Here is a 26,333-nt window from a genome sequence, read left to right as displayed (position 1 = left end):
ACCCATCACGCAATATCCCTAAAAAAAGCTTCAAAGTGCCTGATTTTAACCACCCGTCCATTTTCCTGTGACGTCACATAGTGAAGCCAACACAAACAAACATGGCGGAAAGAACAGCAAGCTATAGCGACATTAGCTCGGATTCAGACTCGGATTTCAGCGGCTTAAGCGATTCAACAGATTACGAATATATTGAAACGGATGGTTGTAGTGTGGAGGCAGGTAGCGAAAACGAAATTGAAGAAAAAACTGAAGCTATTGAGCCATATCGGTTTGAACCGTATGCAAGCGAAACCGACGAAAACGACACGACAGCCAGCGACACGGGAGAAAGCGATGACGAATTTGGCGATCGCCTTCTAACCAACGATTGGTATGTGTTTGTTTGGCATTAAAGGAAACTAACAACTATGAACTAGGTTTACAGCATATGAAATACATTTGGCAACAACATGCACTTTGAGAGTGCAGACAGCCCAATTTTCATCAATTAATATATTCTGCAGACATACCCTCATGTCAGCAGGCCAGGGAAGCTAGAGTCGATATTCTTCTCTTGATCATCTTCGGGACGGTGTGAGCCAAGACATCCAGGGGGTTTAGCTCGCTCGTCTGCGGGAACAAACTGCCGCCATTGCTTACCGTGCTACCGAGGTCCTTTGTCCCTGAATTGCTCACACACTCCGGCAGATTTCTTTGACTTTACCATTGGAAATGCATCTGCTTTGAGTGTTGCAGGATAACCACACATTCTTGCCATCTCTGTCGTAGCATAGCTTTCGTCGGTAAAGTGTGCGGAACAAACGTCCAATTTCTTGCCACTTTTGCATCTTTGGGCCACTGGTGCAACTTGAATCCGTCCCTGTTCGTGTTGTTACACCCTCCGACAACACACCGACGAGGCATGATGTCTCCAAGGTACGGAAAACAGTCGAAAAAACGGAAAATAACAGAGCTGATTTGACTCGGTGTTTGAGAAAATGGCGGATTGCTTCCCGATGTGACGTCACGTTGTGACGTCATCGCTCCGAGAGCGAATATCAGAAAGGCGTTTAATTCGCCAAAATTCACCCATTTAGAGTTCGGAAATCGGTTAAAAAATTATATGGTCTTTTTTCTGCAACATCAAGGTATATATTGATGCTTACATAGGTCTGGTGATAATGTTCCCCTTTAATCACAGTGATGGCACCACACCGTCACGTGTACAGTAATTGTAATATATGCAACTGGTTGCTGACACAACTATGTTTATGTACATCCCTTTTTCCACATAGAGTTGCCCAGCAGTCCAGGTGGTCAGTTCACATTCCGACCATTACCGCCACCTCCCCCACCACCCCACGCCTGCACCTGTGCCCGCCCGGCCCCTTATACTCAAGTCAGTCTGCAGAGGAAGACCATGCCAACGCGATGTCAGGCCACCCAGGGCGTCCAGGGGCCAGACACCGGTTCAAGCACGGACCAGGCGCAGCTTCATGACAGCTGGGTGCTGAACAGCAACATTCCCTTAGAGACCAGGTAAGAAAATGCCGCGCATGGGAAAACATTGTTGTCTTGACCTCAAAATTGTTGAATGTACGTTGAAGTTTCATTTGAACAAATGAAACCTCAGCATACATTCAACTTCACATTTGGAACAGACATAGAGCTGTCTTTTCCAAAATGCTTTCAGTCCAAATCTAAGGATTTGTCTTTTATAAATGACTGTTCAAATAAGTGGCTCTTCAAGGCAATCGCTACTTCAATTTAATGTCATTTGATTAAGGTATTTCTTTAATCTCACAAATGAGAGCCATTACATTAAAGACAACGGTTTCATCAGGACTTGGCAACTCTTCACAATATCTGTGAAGAACAATTAGGTAAAGAACTTTATTTGGATGTTTTGAAAGTGTACAAAAAAAGTGGAGCAGCACACAAGCCTCATGGGTAATATAACAAGTCTTTGCACACCATCAAAGCCATTGTGGATCTCTCAGGTTTTTTAGGATTCTCTTACCACACCTCTGAAACTCCACCAAGGGACTATTATGAGTTAATACCTCCCAAAACAAAACCAAGTATCTAGCACAAATCCTCTTTTTGGGAACATATTGAAATTCCACCTCCAGCTGTGGCACCTGGAAAAACATTTTTTTTTCCAAATGCTCAGCTATGAGGTTATGGGTTTTCATCCCATCAAACTGAATTAGGTATTTCCCAGGTGCATAAGTAATAGTTGATCATGGAGTTATTCTGCACGTTCTCATTTGTGAGGCTGATTTTGAGAAGGAAGCAGCAAGGTGCAAACTAACTTTAACTTTAATATGTTTGCATGTTTAATGAGACCTCGGTGTGGCTGAAGTCTGGCATTGAGGGTGCGATTGGCAGGCTGCCACACGAGAAGAAGCAGTTTTAATAAGTTATGCATTAGACCATAATTAGATCTTATCTCATTTAAAGGAAAGACTAAGAATAGAATCAAATTAGATTCAGTGACCATTTAAATGAATCATCAGCCCAACTAGTGTCATTATACGGACGTGTCAGAAGTGCATTGTAACTAGGGATGGCCGGAGACCATTTGTGTAACATATACTGATACCAACCTACATTTTTATTTTTGTTAGATTTACAATGTGTATGCTTGTACTTTTCTCAATACAAACATAAAAAAAAAACGTTTTAAAACTCTGCAACAATTTGTTGCATAATTTTTGTTATACTATGTTTATGTTGTCATCCCTGGAAGGAAGCAATTTAATTGCCCACATGTTGTGCAACACTGCTGCTTTTTATTCAAACTTTGTAAACACACATAGCTTTTAAAAGCTTTTTCGATTGGTCCCAGCGGTCCCAGCAGCACTTTTCAAAGATTCAAAGTAAAATATAATAAAATAAAATGTTGTACTAATGCAGCAATCTTGACAATTACTTCAGTTAGTATGGCTTAAAATACAAATATTGACATATCCACTTGAAAACAGTATTTGCCCTTTTAAGGCACTCACTAAATTAAAATACATTTGGTCACATCAAAATCAGAGATGGATTGTTTTTCTAAAATATAAAAATTTTAGCCTTTAGCCCATTATTATTATGATAATTAATTGAAATTAATGTCCACCAAGTGAAATACAATTAATCATTGTTTAGTGCTATTACTTATACCAGTGGTTCTTAAACTTTTTTCCACCAAGTATCACCTCAGAAAAGGCTTGGCTCTCCAAGTACCAACATAATGACCAACATTAAAATACAGAAGCATAGTTGGCCTAAGTATTCATTAAAAACAAGGCAGATGTTTTATTTAACCAGTATATTTATCATTTTAGCCACTTTTACATTATAAACCATTTGAAAAGTCACACTGTGTTTGAATTAGGGTTGTACGGTATACCGCTGTCCTAATGAATTGGAAATGGTACCATACTACCTTTGAAAAATACCAGTACGGTTTATGATGCTGTGCGGCGGTGACAAAGCCGAGGCGCATGATGTTGAGTGTCAAAACGCACACACAAAGTGCATACAAGCAATAACATCGTGGATGGGAAGAATGGCAAAAAAACAACAATCCTACTTGTTAATAAATAAGGTGCGTGAAGCGCAATATAGAGGTACCGTATTTTTTGGACTATAAGTCGAAGTTTTTTTCATAGTTTGGCCGGGCTCCAGTGCGACTTATATATGTTTTTTTCCTTTTTTATTATGCATTTTCGGCAGGTGCGACTTATACTCCGGTGCGACTTATACTCCGAAAAATACGGTATTTGGGCTTCAAAACAAAAAACAGAAAAATATAACACTTTTAACAGGGAGCGCCGCGCTGTAAGTTCTGCTTTAAGACACGCCTCACCAAATAAGGCGATTAGTATCAACACCTTTGCTTCAAACTTAGGTAAATCATTTAATAATAAGCATTCAGATGTGCACAAGGAGTTAAAAATAGTGACAGGTATTAATTGTTGTTGGACCTTTCTTGCTGTTCGGCTCCCATGCAGACCGTAGTCGAGGAGCACAGGGCAGACGTTCCCTCTAGGGCCGATGTTTTCGTCGGGCAAAACACCCTTCCCTTTCCTTGGCAGTGGGTCTGCTCAGCTCTGCTTTCGGGTCAGACGAGGTCATCGAGTCGTGACAATATTGTTAGATTTGCAGGACACAACCAGACCCGTTCATTACTCGACGGCGCAGAGCACGCGCTCCCTCTCTTTCTTTACTCGCTCATTCACTCAATGACATCACTCAGCCAACACATTGCCATTCCTGCAAACACACTCACACACACAGACACACTCACACACACACACACACTACTCTCATGAGTTAACCAGCTCCCCTGCTGTGCACATGTAGAAACGTAGACGTGCACACAGCTGCTTGGCTTGATGCCAAATAATAGCAGAGCTAAAACCGCCCTATTAGCATCAACTAATACAAATGAAATGACTGAATTATGTAACAAATTCCTACAATTTGTCATGACTTGGACTATGGTGTGGTTTGTTCTCCCGAGGTGCAAGTGAATTGGACTGGTCACGGCATGAAGGTAAATACATAATTTAATAATAACACTCAAACGAACAAAAGGCGCGCTCAAGGCGGATGTACAAACTTGACTAATGAAAACAAAAGACTTGCACGGGGGCAAAAAACTATGAACAATTAAACAAAACACTAACTGTGGCATGAATCGAAACAAAACTTACTTGGCATGGACATGAAGTGCGCAGCGGAGGACAGAGTGTGACAGGGGGCATAAATGCGGGGCTGTCGTCAGGTCGAACAACAGAAAATGAATTAATTTAAATACTATGGACATGATTAGTGAAAGCAGGTGCGTGACTCAAAACGTGAAACAGGTGCGTGACGTGACAGGTGAAAACCAATGGTTGCTATGGTGACCAGACAAGGGAGTGAAAAGACAGAAACTAAACAAAACATGACTTAAAACAAAACATGATAATACAGACATGACACCATTTGTGTTTTATCTTTAACAATGTGTGTCTTGCCTGCTACATGGCTTATCTGTGTACATTAATCCATAGTTTTCTTTTTAGTATTTACTAATAATTGTAGTTTTCTTAAAGCACAGACCAGGATTGGCAACCATAAATCATGAAACATGTAACATAATGTCAATACAGCTTTTTATTATATTCTAACCTGATATTTGATTATGGCAGACTATATGTAATATGGAAAATTGTAAATTGTTCTTTGAGTGCAACAAGAAAAGCCCAATGTGTTTAATGCCTTTCAATTTCTATTTTAACCTTTTAAAATGGTTCTTTTGCAATAGGAAACATATGTTCAATGTATTGTAAGATTTCCTGTTAAAATAAAGCCAATATTTACTTTTTTTGTAGTTCCCTTTACTTTGAAAAGTTTTGAAAAGTATCAAAGTATCAATATAAATGCTGGTACTGGTACCAAATTATTAGTATCGGGACAACCCTAGTTTGAAAATAGGAAAATAAAACACTGTACTTTAATAATGTGAATCTTTTGGCATACTAATAATACACGTACTACAGAGAATCACTGTATTCTACATTTCAGAAGTTAATGGCTACTATTTTATTAGTGAAATAGCTTTATCTTACTTGGTACCTCCTGTTCTCGTATTTAGTTATATGTTCATTCAGAGCTCATTCCAATATAGAGGATAATAACATGTATAAACAGTACAAATATAATATAAAATATATAAAATATGACCCCGAAAGGGACAAGCAGTAGAAAATGGATGCATGGATGGATGCTTTGACCTTTATTCAAAAAGTAAAAAACAAATCAGGTCTTGTCAAGAACAGGGCCATTTTCCTTTATGCATAATATATCATCCACATACAAATATATAATTCACATATAACAATTTATATTGAAATGTATTGATTAAGAATTTTTCAAGTGTGCAAAGATTTCCTTTTCGGCTGTACTGCTCTTTTTAGTGTGACCACTTTGTGCAGGGGTAGAGTTATGGCTCGTCAATATTTCTTACAGGTCTCACATTGGGTGTTTATAAAGGAATACTTGATATAAACACTATAGTCCAGTGACCGATTCGTTGCCTTTTCTTCATATCACTACCAAAACATGACAATGTATACACACATCTCTCATATACTGTATCTGCATGGGTATACCTTGTGAATAGCCCTAGGGCAGTAGACTTTTCAGAAAAGCATGCAGGATCTCTCATTTACTTCCTGTCTCAGGGGAAATTTGCTCCCCAATATAGGAGTTCTGAGCTTCCTGGGCATCAGATATTGTCTGAGATGATCAAAAGCAGTGAACTGGAAAGAACAGTGAAACATTTTTAAAGCGCGAGAAGACTTTCAATCCCTGCGGTTTGGCAAATATAACTAAATATAAATCCTGTTTTTATTAATGTGTATTGATAATTAATCATTTTTGACAGTGAAGTGACCCCAGCATAGTGAACATCCCATGAGCATTTGTCATGTCTTTGTCTGTTCTTGTTTTCTGTGTGTGTGTGTGTGTGTGTGTGTGTGTGTGTGTGTGTGTGTGTGTGTGTGTGTGTGTGTGTGTGTGTGTGTGTGTTTATCTCCTTTTAGACTTGAACTAGCATTGACCCTTAGGGCTGTGTGGCTGCTTCATGTGCAGCCTCTGTGTCCCCCATTTGACTCCCAGCCTTCAGCCCATGCTGAATGGGTGGATGGGCAGAGCAAGGGAGGCCAACAGAGAAGGATGGCTGTCATCTGTCTCTCGTGTAAAACTGCCACGAGGCCACATAAGTTAGACAAAGGGAGCAGGAGAAACACAATGAAAGACTGACAGCCTGACATCGTGAACAAGAGAAAGAGGAACCTTCAAATGAATCCAGTCTGTTTCTGGGTCTTAAAAACTAAACAAAATCCAAACCCTGCCATTGAAAGGATATTTTTCTGCACTATATGTTGTCCCTCGCAACATTGCACTTTCAAGTTTGCAGCTTCACTCTCTCGCAGATTGATTTTTTTCAAGCATGTTCTATGTATTTTTGGCCGATATTCAGCATTTCAAGCGTACAATGGCTAATGAACTCGAACATATCAATACTACAATGGTATTAGTCACTAGATGAGACCAACTCAATAAGAGTGCACTGTTCAGTCGCCCATTGGCTTTGCCTCTTGCAGCACTATTGGATTAAGCGAGTGTAAAGGTAGCTATGTAGGTGTTACTTAATGTTTAGAGTGCTCTCATAATGTTCAAAACCGTATTTAGAAGGTTTTAAACCAGCTTTCTTTGTGGTAATGCATTTACCATGGTCAGGCCCGAAACCAAATAACAGCGAAAAAGCAGGGTTTACGATAAAAGTATTTTGATGTAACCTGACTCTCGCCAGATACCTGTAGTTCACTGAGCTCCACACAAGAATCTGGGACTTCTCAATAGGAGATGTATTTCCTAGGCATTGTAAAAACTAATCAAAATCAACCCGTGACGCTGATGAGAGCGACGCTGGGAAATCCAAAACAGAACAGCCATCATATTTGATAACGACAGAGCGAAAAGTTAGATAACTTTTACTGAAACAACGTAGCAATGTCAGTAGACGATCAATGTCATTTGTGCAAAGAAAATATGCAGAATCAATGGCAGCACACGACTCCTCGCTGCGTGCCGACATTGTTGTTTGAATCAAACAGTCGCTTCGGTGCTACGTCACATCTCTGAAATTCCGCCCAGCAATCCTGATTGGTTCATTATTTTTTGCTATCTTGAAGGAGTTTGCAATGCCCTCGAGCCCAGATCTTTGTGTGGAGCTCAACAAACTACAAATATCTGGCGAGAGTCAGGTTAATTTTGATGTGATCTGTGTCATAAATTTAAAGTTGTCATGACTTGGTCCTGGGTGTTTGCTTTTCCGGAATGCAATGGAAAGTTGGCTCGGGCGAGACGGGAATGTAAGTACATGATTTAATTAATATATTAAAAAAAAGCACAAACGAAAAGCGCGCACAGTGGCGGAGAACAAACTATGAAACCAAAAGACTATAGCATTAATAAACAAAAACTTACTTGGCTTGGACAAAAGTAGCAGCATGAAGGATGGACATGAAAACAAGTGTCAGGAATGTACAGAGCATAATTGTGGGATGTCTCCAGAACGACAAACTGAAAACAATGAACTTAAATATTGTAGACATGATTAGTGAAAGCAGGTGCTTGACTCAAAACGTGAAACAGATGCGTGACGTGACAGGTGAAAACTAATGGTTGCTATGGTGACAAAACAAAACAAAAGTGCACAAAAAGTCCAAAAACAAAACCGAACATGACTAAAACAAAACATGATCACACAGACATGACAAAAGTTAAATTTCCTGCAAATATCTTGACAAACTTTCTGTGATTCGGTAGTGTCTCTTCTTTCATGTAATGTTCTACTCCGTTCACTTTTGGAGTGAATATCTCATACTGAGTTATATTCAATATGATGATTCTCATATAAGACAAAGCGATGGCATGGACTGTGTTGCATCCCGGTGTTCTCCGATGCAATCATTCTGCTGTCTGGCTCCACATTAATGACTTGTCCTCCAACGGCCCTTGAAAGACCCAATAGCAGCCCGTGACCTCACACCCTCTGCTGCATGAACAGACAAGAAGTCAGGAAAAGCTGTGCATTGCTCTGACATATCACACCTTCACCCACTATTAATGCCACGAGGAGAGTACAAAGTGACCTGGGGCAGGGTGTAAAAACACTTTTTTAGATAAAAAAACAAGTACCACATCCCTCTTAATAGTTTCCTAATCACCAGCAGTCAGTGTTGGGCAATTAGGACTGTCTATGCTGGCCTAAACCTAGGGATGATGTTTGATAAGAAATTATCGAGTTTGAGCCTTTTATCGAATCCTCTTATCGAACCGATTCCTTATCGATTCTCTTATCGAGTCCAGATTGGTTGTTGTATATGGAAAAAAACACAATATTTGGTTTAACAAATCACTTCACATTCTCTACTGCTCGCTACTATAGTATTACCATATCTGAGTTATTGTGCAGAAATGTGGGGAAATAACTACAAATGTGCGCTACATTCGTTAACTGTGTTACAAAAAAGATCAATTAGACTGATACATAATGTTGGATATAGAGAACATATAAACACTTTTTTTATTGAGTCAAAAATATTAAAGTTCGATGATTTGGTAAAATTGCAAACAGCTAAAATGATGTGGAATTAAATGATGGAATGGATTAAGTAAAGAAGTTAAACATTGTACTAATATGATCCAGTTTAAGAGGTTGTTCAAATGAATAGTGCTTACAAAGTACAAAGAAGATGAATTATGAGAAATACTTTCAACCTTATTGAAAATAAGATATTCTTTATCTCAGTATATTAAAGGCCTACTGAAATGCAATTTTCTTATTTAAACGGGGATAGCAGGTCCATTCTATGTGTCATACTTGATCATTTTGCGATATTGCCATATTTTTGCTGAAAGGATTTAGTAGAGAACATCGACGATAAAGTTCGCAACTTTTGGTCGCTGATAAAAAAGCCTTGCCTGTACCGGAAGTAGCAGACGAGTAACGTGACGTCACAGGTTGTGGAGCTCCTCACATCTGCACATTGTTTACAATCATGGCCACCAGCAGCGAGAGCGATTCGGACCGAGAAAGTGACGATTTCCCCATTAATTTGAGCGAGGATGAAAGATTTGTGGATGAGGAAAGTGAGAGTGAAGGACTAGAGGGCAGTGGGAGCGATTCAGATAGGGAAGATGCTGTGAGAGGCGGGTGGGACCTGATATTCAGCTGGGAATGACTAAAACAGTAAATAAACACAAGACATATATATACTCTATTAGCCACAACACCACCAGGATTATATTTAATATGCCACAAATTAATACCGCATAACAAACACCTCCCCCCTCCCGTCCATATAACCCGCCAATACAACTCAAACACCTGCACAACACACTCAATCCCACAGCCCAAAGTACCGTTCACCTCCCCAAAGTTCATACAGCACATATATTTCCCCAAAGTCCCCAAAGTTACGTACGTGGCATGCACATAGCGGCACGCACGTACGGGCAAGCGATCAAATGTTTGGAAGCCGCAGCTGCATGCGTACTCACGATACCGCGTCTGTGCATCCAACTCAAAGTCCTCCTGCTAAGAGTCTCTGTTGTCCCAGTTCTCCACAGGCCAATGGTAAAGCTTGACTGTCATCTTCCGGGAATGTAAACAATGAAACACCGACTGTGTTTGTGTTGCTGCAGTCGGCCGCAATACACCGCTTCCCACCTACAGCTTTCTTCTTTGCTGTCTCCATTGTTCATTGAACAAATTGCAAAATTTTCACCAACACAGATGTCCAGAATACTGTGGAATTTTGCGATGAAAACAGACGACTTAATAGCTGGTCACCATGCCGTCCCAAAATGTCCTCCACAATCCGTGACATCACGCGCTGACGTCATCATACCGATACGTTTTCAGCAGGATATTTCGCGCAAAATTTAAAATTGCCGTATTGGCATGTGTTGCAATGTTAAGATTTCATCATTGATATATAAACTATCAGACTGCGTGGTCGGTAGTAGTGGATTTCAGTAGGCCTTTAATAAAGACTGAATTAATGAATTACATATTTCAAAACTGTTGTATATACTAATTCACAGATATTTTATTATAAAAAGGTCAGTAAATGATGTATATATTTGTAAACGCTCTGAAGTGGGAAAGGGGTAGGATTAAAAAAGCTTTACTTCTTCCTACTCCTGTAAAGTGAAATGATATGAAACTGTGATGTATTATGATGTGGTCGGATCATGTTTTGTTTAGTTATGTTCTGTTAGTTTTGGACTTCCTTAGTTGTTTTGTGCACTTCGGGGGTTTGTTTTAGTCACCATGGTTACTTATGATTTTCACCTGCATTGTACGTGCACCTGTTGGTCATCAGAGACTCTATTTAAGCCTGCCTTTTCCGGTCACTCGTCGTGGCTTCATTGTTTGCATTTGCAACAGTTACTTTGGCATTCTGGTTTTCGAGCTCATGATTCCTGTGCTAAAGTTACTTTAGCTTCTAGTATTCCTGTGCTAAATAAGTTTTTGCTTTAGCTTCTCGTGCGAACGGCACACTTTCCTTTTGTTTCGTTCCTGTCTGTTGTAATGTGTATGATGTATGAGAAATAAATCATCTCCTACCTGCACGCTTTCGTCTGGAGCCGTCAGTTTTGCGTCCCGGGAACGAACCGCACCCCACCGTGACAAATGAGTCATTTGAAATGACTGAGCTACGTGCAGGCGGGGGTAAAGGAGGGGGTAAAGGAGACGGATTCTAGGGGCCCATGATGGAGGGGGGGCCCAGAGAGGCCCCTAATGATGATGACATTATAATACAGAAAAAATAATGACACTATGTTGGGGGCCCTGTAAAGATTCTTTTCATGGGGCCCAAAATCCCTAGCAGCGCCCCTGGCTACGTGATGTCTTTTCTTGTGATGTCTCACGGGGCATTTCTGGTCGTGACGGGATTCGTTCCCAGGGATTCGAATAAAGAACCAACTCTTTTTCTTTACTATAGTGGTCTCGATAACGTGTACCGGTTCTCAAAAAGGTATTCGAGTCCGAGGACTCGGTTCTTTTCTTATCGAACAACCGGGAAAACCGGGTTCAAGCATCATCCCTACCTAAACCCCTTTAAAACCACTGACCTGCATTTGCTGCTTAAATTCTAGTATTTCTTATAAAATTGTAAACATTTTTCCCCAACAGTCAGTTTTCTTCATTCTGTAGCGGGTCTATTAAAGGGGAACATTATCACAATTTCAGAATGGTTAAAACCATTAAAAATCAGTTCCCAGTGGCTTATTATATTTTTCGAAGTTTTTTTCAAAATTTTACCCATCACGCAATATCCCTAAAAAAAGCTTCAAAGTGCCTGATTTTAACCATCGTTATAAACACCCGTCCATTTTCCTGTGACGTCACATAGTGAAGCCAACACAAACAAACATGGCAGAAAGAACAGCAAGCTATAGCGACATTAGCTCGGATTCAGCGGCTTAAGCGATTCAACAGATTACGAATGTATTGAAACGGATGGTTGTAGTGTGGAGGCAGTCAGCGAAAACGAAATTGAAGAAGAAACTGAAGCTATTGAGCCATATCGGTTTGAACCGTATGCAAGCGAAACCGACGAAAAGGAAACGACAGCCAGCGACACGGGAGAAAGCGAGGACAAATTCGGCGATCGCCTTCTAACCAACGATTGGTATGTGTTTGTTTGGCATTAAAGGAAACCAACAACTATGAACTAGGTTTACAGCATATGAAATACATTTGGCAACAACATGCACTTTGAGAGTGCAGCCAGCCCAATTTTCATCAATTAATATATTCTCTAGACATACCCTCATGTCAGCAGGCCAGGGAAGCTAGGGTCGATATTCTTCTCTTGATCATCTTCGGTGGCATAAGGGACGGTAGAAGCGGTGTGAGCCAAGACATCCAGGGGGTTTAGTTTGCTCGTCTGCGGGAACAAACTGCCGCCATTGCTTGCCGTGCTACCGAGGTCCTTTGTCCCTGAATTGCTCACACACTCCGGCAGATTCAATGGGGGTTTGGCGGCAGATTTCTTTGACTTTATCGTTGGAAATGCATCTGCTTTGAGTGTCGCAGGATATCCACACATTCTTGCCATCTCTGTCGTAGCATAGCTTTCGTCGGTAAAGTGTGCGGAACAAACGTCCAATTTCTTGCCACTTTCGCATCTTTGGGCCACTGGTGCAACTTGAATCCGTCCCTGTTCGTGTCGTTACACCCTCCGACAACACACCGACGAGGCATGATGTCTCCAAGGTACGGAAAACAGTCGAAAAAACGGAAAATAACAGAGCTGATTTGACTCGGTGTTTGAGAAAATGGCGGATTGCTTCCCGATGTGACGTCACATTGTGACGTCATCGCTCCGAGAGCGAATATTAGAAAGGCGTTTAATTCGCCAAAATTCACCCATTTAGCGTTCGGAAATCGGTTAAAAAAATATATGGTCTTTTTTCTGCAACATCAAGGTATATATTGACGCTTACATAGGTCTGGTGATAATGTTCCCCTTTAAAGTTAAAGTACCAATGATTGTCACACACACACACTAGGTATGGCAAAATTATTCTCTGCATTTGACCCATCACCCTTGATCATCCTCTGGGAGGTGAGGGGAGCAGTGGGCAGCAGCGGTGGCCGCGCCCGGGAATATTTTTTTGTGATTTAACCCCAAATTCCAACCCTTGATGCTGAGTGCCAAGCAGGGAGGTAATGGGTCCCATTTTTATAGTCTTTGGTATGACTCGGCCGGAGTTTGAACTCACAACCGACCTATCTCAGGGCGGACACTCTAACCACTAGGCCACTCTATTGGCTGTATGTGTTTGTTAGAATTTTTTTTTGTCCAATCATATTTTAATTTCTGTGTTGTAAGAATTGGGGCCGTTTAATGAACCAATCAGATGTTATGTTGCATTTTTGTACATTATTGACGGTTTGCATTACTGCAACAAAAGTAATATTTAAAGGTGGAAGGCCCAGGTACTAAGAGCCCTATTCTCCCATATGTTTGAGGGAAAAAAAGAGGCGCAAATGCACAATTTCTGGCTGTGCAGCATTCCCCTGCACAACTTAAGTCTGTCACTGCGTGCCTTCATCCAAGATGCGTACTCTGGGTGGATCAACCCTTAAAGATTGCCGTATCCAGTCAAATCTGATCTTCCTCATATTCGCCCATCAAATGAATATCCTGAGGATAGAATAAGTCCAGCGTCCGGGGAAAGGTGAATCCTGCCTGCTCAGCGGCCTTGTTGTTAGAGTGTCTGCCCTGAGATCGGTAGGTCATGAGTTCAAAACCCCGCCGAGTCATACCAAAGACTATAAAAATGGGACTCATTAACTCCCTGCTTGGCACTCAGCATCAAGGGTTGGAATTGGGGGTTAAATCACCAAAATGATTCCAGAGCGTGACCACCGCTGCTGCTCACTGCACCTCCCAGGGGGTGGAACAAGAGGATGGGTCAAATGCAGAGGGTAATTTCACCACACCTAGTGTGTGTGTGACTATCAGTGGTACTTTAACTTTTAACTTTAAACATTGCACTTAAAGTTTGAACGCATATAATAAAATGGTAATTGAGGGGTCCAAAAATCTACCAAATCTATTCTGATCGACTGGATTGGAGACACCTGGAAACATCCTTTGATATCATGATTAAAAGACCTACTTTGAGTTAAAACCAAATAACTCGATTCACATAATTTACCTGGCTGTGTCTCTTCATAGGTGGGAGCAAAGAAAGGCGTGACCCCTGCATAAAACTTTTTTGTAAAACTCCACATACCGCAATTTTTACACAACCATGAAAACAAGGCGTCATGGTAAAGTCCGCCTCATTAGTCGTGAGCCCGCTTTTATTCACCACTTAAGCAATTTTGCCTCACTTAAGTAAGTCGGTCATGTCCGCAGGCTGAAAGGAAGACTGTGAATGATAGAAGCGTGCGGAACTTTAAGCGCATAAAATAACACTTACGCGCAAACAGGAGAATAGGGTCCAAAATGCACGGCCTGCCAACACCAATCTTCCTTGTTCTGTTTAAAATTGGAGTCGATCTAATAAGAGAAGAGGAAATAACTTTGCAAAAACTGCTTAAAATAATGTATATTTTCCTGCCAAGACCCACTTTTGCAAATTGCATAGTTCCCCATTCCGCATATTTCTGCTTCCTCAGCTGACACCTTACAGTCCTTCCTTCCATTACCGGAACACAATATACAGTGAAATGATTCATTGCACTTCATTTTAGATTTTATCTTCATTTAAAGCGCTCTTTAAGAAAATGACCTCCTCTCAGTCGTAATAATGCAGTCATATAAATTGAGCAGTCATTTGGATGAGTTCAAAATGAAATAAGTAAGTCAGGGATTTTTTTGAATTCTCGGTCATACCAGAATAAGGGTCTCTTTTTTTTTTCAAGATGGTGCAGCTGTGGTGGCTGCTGGTGGCAGGAGCTCTGTGCTCTTGTGTCATCCTTTTGTGTTTCTGGTGGTTCCCTCTTGTTTTCATGTGTTTTTTTGGTTGTTGTTTTTTGCATTTTGGTTCGGGACCCTATGGGGCTGTGCGACAAAGGGTGGCACTTTCGTGACTTCTGCGGTGCTTTTATGTGGGCTTCTGGATCTGCCTCCTGGGAGCCTTTTGGTCGTGGGGACCAGCTGCTGGGTCTCTGCCACACCGGAGTCCGTTTGGAGAGACTGGAGGAGAGGCGATGTGGATGAAGAGACAGGGCTGTGGAGCTGGCTCCGGGACGGACGGGCTTCACGGTGTCTTGGCTGGATGAGCGTGGATCGGACGCCTCGGTCTCCTCGGACGCATCCTCACTCATCCATGCGGACTGGACACTGGCCGAGAGTTGGTGGGCGGCCAAGGGTGGAGTCAGCTCTCTTGGCTGTCTCTGGCCACACTCCCCCCAGCCCAGCAGACAATGGCGTGGAACACCGCAGAGGCCACCACAGCGTGTGTCGGTGTTGAAATTATGTTTTTGTTTGGTTGCTTGTCCATGCATGGTGCAGTCGTGTGTATGCAATGTATATTATTGGTTGATTATTTTTTTGTTTTTTTTTATTATTTTACTTTTGTGGCTTTGTGTAGAAGTGGCTGGTTACATCAGCTATGCTCTTTTAATGTATTTGTGTTCTTTGATGTTTCCCTCTTACACACATGTTTATGTGTGCTATGGCTATGAGGTTTTTTCTTCATTGGCCTCAGTTTGGACCCTGTCTCCAGGGGCCCAGGCTCAGACTGAATTTTTTTTTTCTCTTAAACTGATATAAGTTTATCTTTTCATTTTTCTTTTTTAGAGATTTGTATGCTAATTTAGAAGACATTGCAAATGAAACGCACACAACTAGTACACTATGTCACACTATACATTGTATATTTACGGTATGTGCCTTTGCAACAAGGAAATTGAGAAAAAGAAAGAGCTTATTGACTACAACGTTGGACTACAAAGGTGGACTCGCGCAAAGCTCTTCGGATAAAATGTTACCATACATGGAGCTATCCGCTAACGTGAAGTCGGGCAAATTTCAAATGACTCGAGAAAGTATGAAGAAAGGCAAGATTGAATATCTTTCCCTCCTGTTTGTTTACAATCCTGCGACAGGTATTGTGAGTGTTTCACAGGAAGCGATACAAGGGCAAACACACACACTCAAAGAGAGAGAGCGAGGAAGCATCATCAGCATAGCAAATCAATTAAACCGAGTCATAACTTTGTAAATGAGCCATCGGTCAGTTTATTTTACATTTGGCTCGATCCAGGGACCTGTAAAACAATTGATGCTTCATATTGGTTGTTTGTTACACCCCTAAGCATTCTAATGATCACTGTAAGCTGTATCAAATGTCATTTTTTAAACACAAGCTTTTTGTTATGATTGATATGTAACCATTTAGAATGGGGAAACTTTTTCATAATTCTGGTTTTTAGATATTAACATTTTCCAAGTGGTCACAATCTTGTTACCATATATTTAAATGACATTCAAAGTATATCCAAAACCAGTGGTGTGCCGTCAGGGCCAGCAAGGCCTTCTCTGCTGGCCTAACATAATCAGAAATCATGATCATAATTAAAGATAAAAGCAGTTTTTTATTTATTTTCCCTAAATATCTAAAAGTATTCATATTCTCTTCATGTCATATTATGCTCCTTCCAGCGCTGTTGTTTTTAGTTCATAGAGTTTTTATCCACTCAGAATTCAGCTCGCTTATGTTGCCATGCTGTACCAAATCTGCCAGACGCCTTCAGATTCAGCAATGCAAGCGTTCGTGCGCTGTAAGTGAAGGGGGGCATACAGTTGATAGACAGTTGCAATAGACAATCAGATCACGCGTTGTTGTCAGTAAGGTTCTCAACCTTTTTTCATTGATGTACCCCCTGTGAACATGTTTTTTAATTCAAGTACCCCCTAATCAGAGCAAAGCATTTTTGGTTGAAAAAAAGAGATAAAGTAAAATACAGCACTATGTCATCAGTTTCTGATATTGCTCATTTGTAGTGGTCTTTCTTGAACTATTTGGAAAAAAAGATAAAAAAAAAACTATAAAACTTGTTGAAAAATAAACAAGTGATTAAATTATAAATAAAGATTTCTACACATAGAAGTAATCATCAACTTAAAGTGCCCTCTTTGGGGATTGTAATAGAGATCCATCTGGATTCATGAACTTAATTCTAAACATTTATTCACAAAAAAAGAAATCTTTACCATCAATATTTATTGAACATGTCCACAAAAAATCTAGCTGTCAACACTGAATATTGCATTGTTGCATTTCTTTTCACAGTTCTTTTTGACAGACATTTTAGTGTAAAACCTGAGCTTGTGCTTCACTGAGTTTATGAACTTACATTCATATTTTGTTGAAGTATTATTCAATAAATATATTTATAAAGGATTTTTGAATTGTTGCTATTTTTAGAATATTTAAAAAAAATCTCACGTACCCCTTGGCATACCTTCAAGTACCCCCAGGGGTACGCGTACCCCCATTTGAGAACCACTGTTCTAGATGACCTAAGGCAGATATATGTTGTGATATTATGAGACAGGTAACATAAGAAGTCCATTACCCAGCATGCCACAGTAGTGAAGAGCATGCGCAGTAGCCCCGTTTATGTTGAACGTAGCCATGCCGGCAGCAGGCTGTTTTTGATGAGCACGCTGTGGAGTAAACTTTAAGAACTCAGCCAACACGCCTCGTCTGCATCTTTCATCATTAGACAATACAACACATATATTTGCAAGGCCATTTTCAAGAAGGATATTTAAAGAGAAACTACATCTTGTGAGAAGATGTCGGCCAACCCTCGAAAGCTAGCTCAGCTATGAAAACAATAGTTCAGATATTTTATTTCTTTATTTTTTTCACGTTGAAAATGTTTTCTGCAATTTTGACAGTACCACTTAAGATATGTTTTAATTGCTGATGCGGGTTTATTGATGTTTAAATGCGCCAGAAAACAACCCGTTTTGTACACTGTTGATGGTGGTTCAATGCCCAATAGTGCGTAAATGTGTTCCTGTATAGTGTTTCTCCAGCAATGGTCATGTGGGGACATAAATTATGGTATTTTGAGAGGTAATCATTGAAGTCGGACATCACTGAAGGCCTAGGTGGGAAAACGCACGGCCCGCCACTGTCCAAAACATTCTTACAAATGTTCCTGTATGGATCAGTATTACTGCTTTCATTTACTGTATGCTCTTTATGCCTACATTATACTCCTCGTTACAGTACATTTATGTCAATATCCCATTTTCATATATTGTGTTTATACCCAGTGTGAGTCTTTATTGCTAGAGTCACAGACGTGACTTACAGTATGTGATTTCACATTATTAGGAAATCAAGCTCATTTTCAATGTATGTCTTTGGCAGAAGTTGATTATTTTACACAAATGAAACAGCTGGGGGTAATACCCATCTTTAGCCCCACCATGCAGCTATCTTAATTAGCAGCCTAGATAATGATCAGTCAGTGACATGAAGCAGATAAGCTTTATGCCACAACATCGTCTCCCTCCAAGGTGCACACAAACAAGGACACGAGACGATGTGAGGGAAAACATTTTTACTGTATTGACCAACATTAATGTGACTTGGAGGACAATGCAATGATTTTGTGTTGTTTCTCTCTTATAGACACTTCCTCTTCAAGCAGGGCTCGGGTTCATCGGCCCTGCTGTCAGGTGCAGGGCAGGGTTACCCCCTGACCTCTGGGACAGTGTACTCGCCCCCGCCCAGGCCCCTGCCTCGGAGCAGTGTGACCAGACCACTGTTTACCTTCAACAAGCCTCACCGCTGCTGCAACTGGAAGTGCACGGCATTATCTGCGTCGCTTCTCACGCTGACCCTTGCCCTGCTGCTCACATATGTCATCGGTGAGTTTTGCCCTTTACATTAGAATGACGTCAAATGTGTTTGAATATCTGCAACACGTATCCCAATGAAGCTTTGTTGACCAAGCAAGATATACAGTTGCATTTCAAATGAAGTGTTAAATTGTATTAATGTCTAATATCAGAGGTGGGTAGTAACGCGCTACATTTACTCCGTTACATCTACTTGAGTAACTTTTGGGATAAATTGTACTTCTAAGAGTAGTTTTAATGCAACATACTTTTACTTTTACTTGAGTATATTTATAGAGAAGAAACGCTACTTTTACTCCGCTACTTTTATCTACATTCAGCTCGCTACTCGCTACTAATTTTTATCGATCTGTTAATGCACACTTTGTTTGTTTTGGTCTGTCAGACAGACCTTCATAGTGCCTGCGTTTCAACAAATACAGTCACTGGTGACGTTCACTCCGTTCCACCAATCAGATGCAGTCACTGGTGACGTTGGACCAATCAAACAGAGCCAGGGGTCACATGACCTGACTTAAACAAGTTGAAAAACTTATTGGGGTGTTACCATTTAGTGGTCAATTGTACGGAATATGTACTGTACTGTGCAATCTACTAATACAAGTTCCAATCAATCAATCAAAAGTGTGAAGGAAAACAGACCATTTTTTATTTCAACCGTACACCCCGTCAAAAGCCTAAAGACTGACTGCACAGTTCCTGTCTTCACAATAAAAGTGCCGCTCCATCGCGCCTGCGCTTTCAAAATAAGAGTCTCCGAAAGCCTGCGCAAACAAGCTAGCAAGCTACGGAGTTTGCCGCCAATGTATTTCTTGTAAAGTGTATACAAACGAATATGGAAGCTGGACAAATAAGATGCCAAAAACCAACCACTTTCATGTGGTATTAGACAGAAAGGAGGAACTTTTTTTCTCCTCCATTTGAAAACGTGGACGTTTGTCATCACTACTGTCTGATTACAATCAATGCAAGTCATCAGAATCAGGTAATACACCAACTTATATTCTTGTCTTCATGAAAGAAAGGAATCTATATGTGTTAAACATGCATGTATATTCATTAAAACACCTTTAACATGTAAACAAAAACGGCAAAAAAAATAAATATAAATTATATACTGTATATATCAATGTATGTATATATATATATGTGTGTGTGTATATATATATATGTATGTATATATGTGTGTGTGTGTATATATATATATATATATATATATATATATATATATATATGATATGTGTGTGTATGTTACTCATCAGTTACTCAGTACTTGAGTAGTTTTTTTACAACATACTTTTTACTTTTACTCAAGTAAATATTTGGGTGACTACTCCTTACTTTTACTTGAGTAATAAATCTCTAAAGTAACAGTACTCTTACTTGAGTACAATTTCTGGCTACTCTACCCACCTCTGTCTAATATATATATTACAGTGCAGTATTTGTCTAATTTTCTATTATTATGTTTTGGCTATCGATAAAGATATTCACCGAGCAGGACTTCCGTTTGCAGGTTCAAGCTATAGTCGCTAGATATGTGAATTTGCAAATTAATCAAAGTGTTTTGAATGGCTCCTTTGAGTGACAGATATGAGACACTGTGTGTTTATTAATTGGCCACACTCCATGTGGGTGCCGCCCGACTGGGGACTAGACTAGAAAATGAATCACAGTCAAAGGAAATGTTGCAGCATTTTGATTCACTTTTCTGGTTAATTGTTTTGATGTGGATATGTAAAGTGGTTCAAGGTTAAACACATGCTAAGTAGGGTAGTGCAATTTTGTATTGACATTTTCATCATGTCCTAATTTTTAAAGTTAAAGTTAAAAGTTAAAGTACCAATGATTGTCACACATACTTTAAGTGTGGTGAAATGATCATCTGCATTTTACCAATCACCCTTGATCACCCCCTGGGAGGTGAGGGGAGCAGTGAGCAGCAGCGGTGGCCACGCCCGGGAATCATTTTGGTGATTTAACCCCCAATTCCAACCATTGATGCTGAGTGCCAAGCATGGAGGTAATGGGTCCCAATTGTATAGTCTTTTGGTATGACTCAGCTGGGGTTTGAACTGAGCAGTCAAGTTTTATTTTTTTTTATTCACATATATTCTTCTTACTCTTACTTATTATTTGTGTATGTTTTATGTATTGTATGAATTAGATAAGGAGGAAATACAAAAAATAGTGATGTTGCAAAGCATGGCCATATGGCACCGCCTTATGGAATGTTTACTATAAAAAGACAATACAAACAACAATATTGTCAATATTTGCAAATAACTCCCACCAATGGAGTTATATGGAAGTGAATTTGAATTATTCTGATTCACATCGTATCTTACTGCTACCATTGATTGTTTATTTGGTTAATAAAAAAACAACAACTGACAAAATCAATACAAAAAAGAAGGAGCTAATCCTTGCTACAGCTCTTTGAAAGAAACAGCTCCTCAAGGTCCAACTTCCTCCAAAGAGCCTTGAGTCCCATCTCTGCGAACAACTTGGTGTCTAATGTCAGCGCTGGAGTTGTCTCGGTACCAATATTTTGGTACCGGTACCAAAATGTATTTCCATACTTTTCCAAACAAAGGGGACCACAACACAATTTCATTATTGACTTTATTTTAATAGTAAATCATGTGATGTATTAAACATATGTTGCTTGTTGCGAATAAAGAAAAAAACTAATGTTATTTATAAAATAGTGAACATACTAGACAACTTATCTTTTAGTAGTAAGTAAGCAAATAAATGCTCCTAATTTGGCTGCTCACATATGCAGTAACATATTGTGTCATTTCCAATTCTATTGTTTTGTCATAATTAGGATGGATTATTAATCTACTTGTTCATTTACTGTCAATATATGCTCATGTTCTAGCTACACTTTTGTTAAAATGTACTAATCACTTATTCTACTTTTGTCTGATACTTTACATACGTTTTAGGTTACACTACAAATTATGCTATCAATCCAATGCCAAGTAGTTACAGGGTCATACATTGGTCATAATCAAAGTTCTCCTGTGTCCATGGATGTGGGATCTGAGCCGAAGATGTCGTTGTGGCTTGTGCAGCCCTTTGAGACACTTGTGATGTAGGGCTATATAAATCAACTTTGATTGATTGATTTATTGATGGATGTGTTTCCTGGGTTTATAAATGATAACAACCACAAAAGATTTTGTGATAATAAAAATGTTCAATGTAATCATTTTAGTATCAATATATGTACTGCTATTCCTGGTCCTTTATACTTGTCAACTAATCAATCAATCAACGTTTATTCATATAGCCCTTAATCACAAGTGTCTCAAAAGGCTGCACAAGCCACAATGACATCCTCAGCTCAGATCCCACATCAGGGCAAGAAAAAACTGAACTTGTAAGAAATGTAGTATGTTTGTCACCATGGCAGCGAGGACTAGTGTTTTAGAAGTAGCTAAAACACTACCGACCGCAGATGGACGTTAGCCGCTAGCTGGATAACGGCTAACCAGAGCAAGAGCTAAGCACCTCTTGCAGAGTGGCGCTTTAGTGTTTATAGCTTCAACTTTATTGTTTGTTTTTAGGCCCAAAATGCGTCCATTCTCCCTTTTCTGTCTCCACACTGTTCCTGCTTGTAAGTACTACGTGCGTGTGCATTGCCTAATATGCGTGTCTGCTCATTTTACCAGCAATGTCACGACGTGACAACGGCGCGCCGTCATGTCCGAAGAAAAAAAAAATACTGGTATTTTTCAGAAGCAGCATAGTACCGTTAATTCATTAGTACCACAGTACTTTTAGTACCCGTATACCGTACAACCCTAGTCAGCTCTATCTTTTCCACGACAATCAAGTTGACCCATCTTTTGGCGGAATAATTTTTTGATGGACTTCATCTTCGGCCCCCGCCTCATCAATAACACATCGTCATGCCACTTAATGTTAACAAGACTACTATCAGCTATCAGCAGCTGTCTGGGCTATGTGAAGTGGTGATGAACTCTTGTTGATTCAGGGATATACTTCATCTTTGACATCAACAACACAGCTCCGCACAACATTTGTCAAATTTGTGGGCAATATGGAATGACAATGCAGGATGCAATGCTAATAACACAGCATGCTAACAAAACAGTTATTGGCCGCAGCTATCTTGGCTGCAATTGTCAAGTTGACCAAGTTTTTACAGAACAACCAGAATGTGTCTGCGATGAGGTAGAGACTTGTCCGGGGTGTACCTCGCCTTCTACCCGAATGCAGCTAGGATAGGCTCCATTCACCCCCGCGACCCTGACAGGGACAAGCGGTCGAAAATAGATGGATGGATGGGTGTCAAAGTGTTTCCACGTAGTGGCCATATAGCCATAGCTATGACGCTTGGAGGATCCGCCAGCTATGAGTACTGTAATCTACAGTAGAATACACTCAAGGCTACAATATTTAGTGAAATGAGCGTAAAGGTTATTATAGGGATTATATATATTATATTATATCAGATAAGCGGAAGAAGATGGATGGATGGATGGATGGTTATTATAGGAGTGTCTTTTCATGTTTAGAGGGCTCTAACATTGTCAACAAAAAAAACATATTTAGGTTGTAAACATTTATTTTATGCTCTGAAAAAAGGAAAATGTTTGGTTTATCAATCAAAATCCTACTTTGCAGAAATTTGCCAGGGGCAGCTTTGCAACCAATTAGCCGTGATAAACGAAAGACGACCGGAACTGTTGTCACGTTTGAATGAATTTTCCCGATTTTTTAACCATGACATATAACAGCTAATTTTGTAAAAATAAAATCTGGTAGCACTTTAGTATGGGGAACATATTCACCATTAATTAGTTGCTTATTAACATGCAAATTAGTAACATATTGGCTTTTAATTAATTAATCATTATTAAGTACTTATTAATGCTTTCTTCTGCATGGCCTTATTATACAACCAGTAAGCCATTAACTAAGAGTCGTCCCTCAATAACCTCAGAATTATTGCTTATTAGTAACCCTAACCCTTACATGTTCCCCTAGTGTCCAAATAACTCTAAATTAAGTCTTCTTTACATTGAATATGTTCCCCATACTAAAGTGTTACCGAAAACCTCATCTGCAGTTGCTAGGTAAAAGTGACTCCAACACAGCAAGTAATGTATTCCAAATCTGAGGAAAAATTAAAATTTCAAATGAGTTATTTTGGACCAAAGCACACAAAACGGGTAATTATTCCATGATGAATGGACACATAAATTTGGTTGTAAAATGTTTAGCACTCTCCTCCTCTGTCGGACACTCACACTCACAGGCACATGCACACACACACATGCACGCACGCACACATACACGAAGACTCACACACAAAAACGCACACACACACATAAACACAAACTTGCAGGTATTTTTGACATATGATCCTATTATCAATGGGTTTTTTTTTTATTTCCCTACTGTCTAATTTCAAGAAGAATTATTATTAATATTATTGAGGTATCAACAGAAGTGTATGCATGTGTACTATGCATCTACAATAATAGTTGAAATGCTAGCAATAACTATTCATACAAACTGTCATTCGTCAGTCTGAAAGATCAGTGGAGCCAATATATTTATTGATCCTCTTTAATCGTATCTCATACTTTAAAATGCACAACCTTGGCCCAGCCTCCACTTGAGCTCATCGTCCTAACACTGAGCCCGCTGGTTCATTTCCTTCATGCGGTGTCGCTCAAGGTCACAACCAGACTGCCACACTAATCACACACACACATGCACATACACTAATACACTAACACACACACACACACACACACACACACACACACACACACACACACACACGTGTAGCAAATCCATGCAGATTAATCCCCTGGCTGAACCATGCTTTTCCATTAATGTCCCGGCCTTGGTAATTAGTGCATTAGTGAGAAGTGTGAGTGATGACTTGAAGACGACATCACCTTTTAATTGGTGTCATGCTCTACTCCTGCTTGGCAATGATTGATCTCAGTGTTGCTATCACCATGGCAACTACATTTAGATAAATGGGACATAAGCAAAAATTATACGTTCGCCGGTAAATCAAATAGTTTCAAATGGAAGATTAAAGTGGTCATGGACTTAATGTCTTTGTCAAGGGTGAGAGGTTGAGACATGGGCCACCACATTATTAGGTTTTCTCATTACGTAATGATTCAGTCATTTGAATCAATTAATTAACAGCCTTTGACAGGAGGAGTGGTATGGTATGCTTTCCCATTTCCATCCCCTAAGACTCACTAAAGCTAACATCCATCCATCCCTTTTTTTACCGCTTGTTCCTCTCGGGGTCGCGGGGTGTGCTGCAGCCTATCACTAAAGCTAACATCCCTACTGTTTTCAAGACTCAAATCAGTTTTTTGCTGTTGGTCATTATTATTAATATTATAATGAATATTTTAATGAGCTGCAGAATAAATATGATGATTGAAGATCCATCCATCCATCCATCCATCTTCTTCCGCTTCGGGGGATCCCGAGGCATTCCCGTAGCATCCTACCGGTCGGACGTGCCCTAAATACCTCCCTAGGGAGGCGTTTGGGTGGCATCCTGACCAGATGTCCGGACCACCTCATCTGGCTCCTCTAGATGTGGAGGAGAAGCGGCTTTACTTTGAGCTCCTGCTGGATGGCAGAGCTTCTCACCCTATCTCTAAGGGAGAGCCCCGCCACTCGGTGTAGGAAACTCATTTCGGCCTCTTGTACCCGTTATCTTGTCATTTCGGTCATAACCCAAAACTCATGACCATAGGTGAGGATGGGAACGTATATTGACTGGTAAATTGAGAGCTTTGCCTTCCGGCTCAGCTCCCTCTTCACCACAATGGATCGATACAGCGTCCGCATTACTGACGACGCCGCACCAATCCGCCTGTCGATCTCACACTCTTCCCTCACTCGTGAACAAGACTCCGAGGTACTTATACTCCTCCACATGAGGCAAGGTCTTCTCCCCAACCCGGAGATGGCACTCCACCCTTTTCCGGGCGAGAACCATGGACTCGGACTTGGAGGTGCTGATTGTCATCCCAGTCGCTTCACGCTCTGCTGTGAACCGATCTAGTGAGAGCTGAAGATCCTGGCCAGATTAAGCCATTAGGACCTCGTCATCTGCAAAAAGCAGAGACCTAATCTTGCAGCCACCAAACAGGATCCCCTCAATGCCCTGACTGCGCCGAGAAATTCTGTTCATAAAAGTTATGAATATAATCAGTGACAAAGGGCACCTTTGACGTAGTCCAACCTTAACTGGAAACGAGACCGACTTACTGCCGGCAATGCGGACCAAGCTCTGACACTGATCATACTGGGAGAGGACCGCCACAATCAGACAGTCCGATACCCCATACTCTCTGA

The 26,333-nt window shown here is 40.3% G+C and overlaps 1 protein-coding gene across 2 annotated transcripts in view; it reads left to right on the top strand.

Annotated features, from left to right (window-relative positions):
• tenm1 (teneurin transmembrane protein 1) overlaps positions 1–26,333 on the top strand; it is a 503,386-nt gene that overhangs the window by 172,951 nt on the left and 304,102 nt on the right. For both annotated transcript variants that reach the window (XM_061927525.2, XM_061927524.2), the window contains exons 4-5: positions 1,278–1,521; positions 18,721–18,959. In XM_061927525.2, coding sequence (XP_061783509.2) covers positions 1,278–1,521; positions 18,721–18,959 — 483 coding nt within the window. The remainder of the gene's footprint in view (positions 1–1,277; positions 1,522–18,720; positions 18,960–26,333) is intronic.

This window comes from Nerophis lumbriciformis, linkage group LG35 (assembly GCF_033978685.3).
Source record: "Nerophis lumbriciformis linkage group LG35, RoL_Nlum_v2.1, whole genome shotgun sequence".
Lineage (NCBI taxonomy): Eukaryota > Metazoa > Chordata > Actinopteri > Syngnathiformes > Syngnathidae > Nerophis > Nerophis lumbriciformis.
Note: the sequence above shows the minus strand (reverse complement) of the source record. Positions and strands in the feature narration are given on the sequence as shown.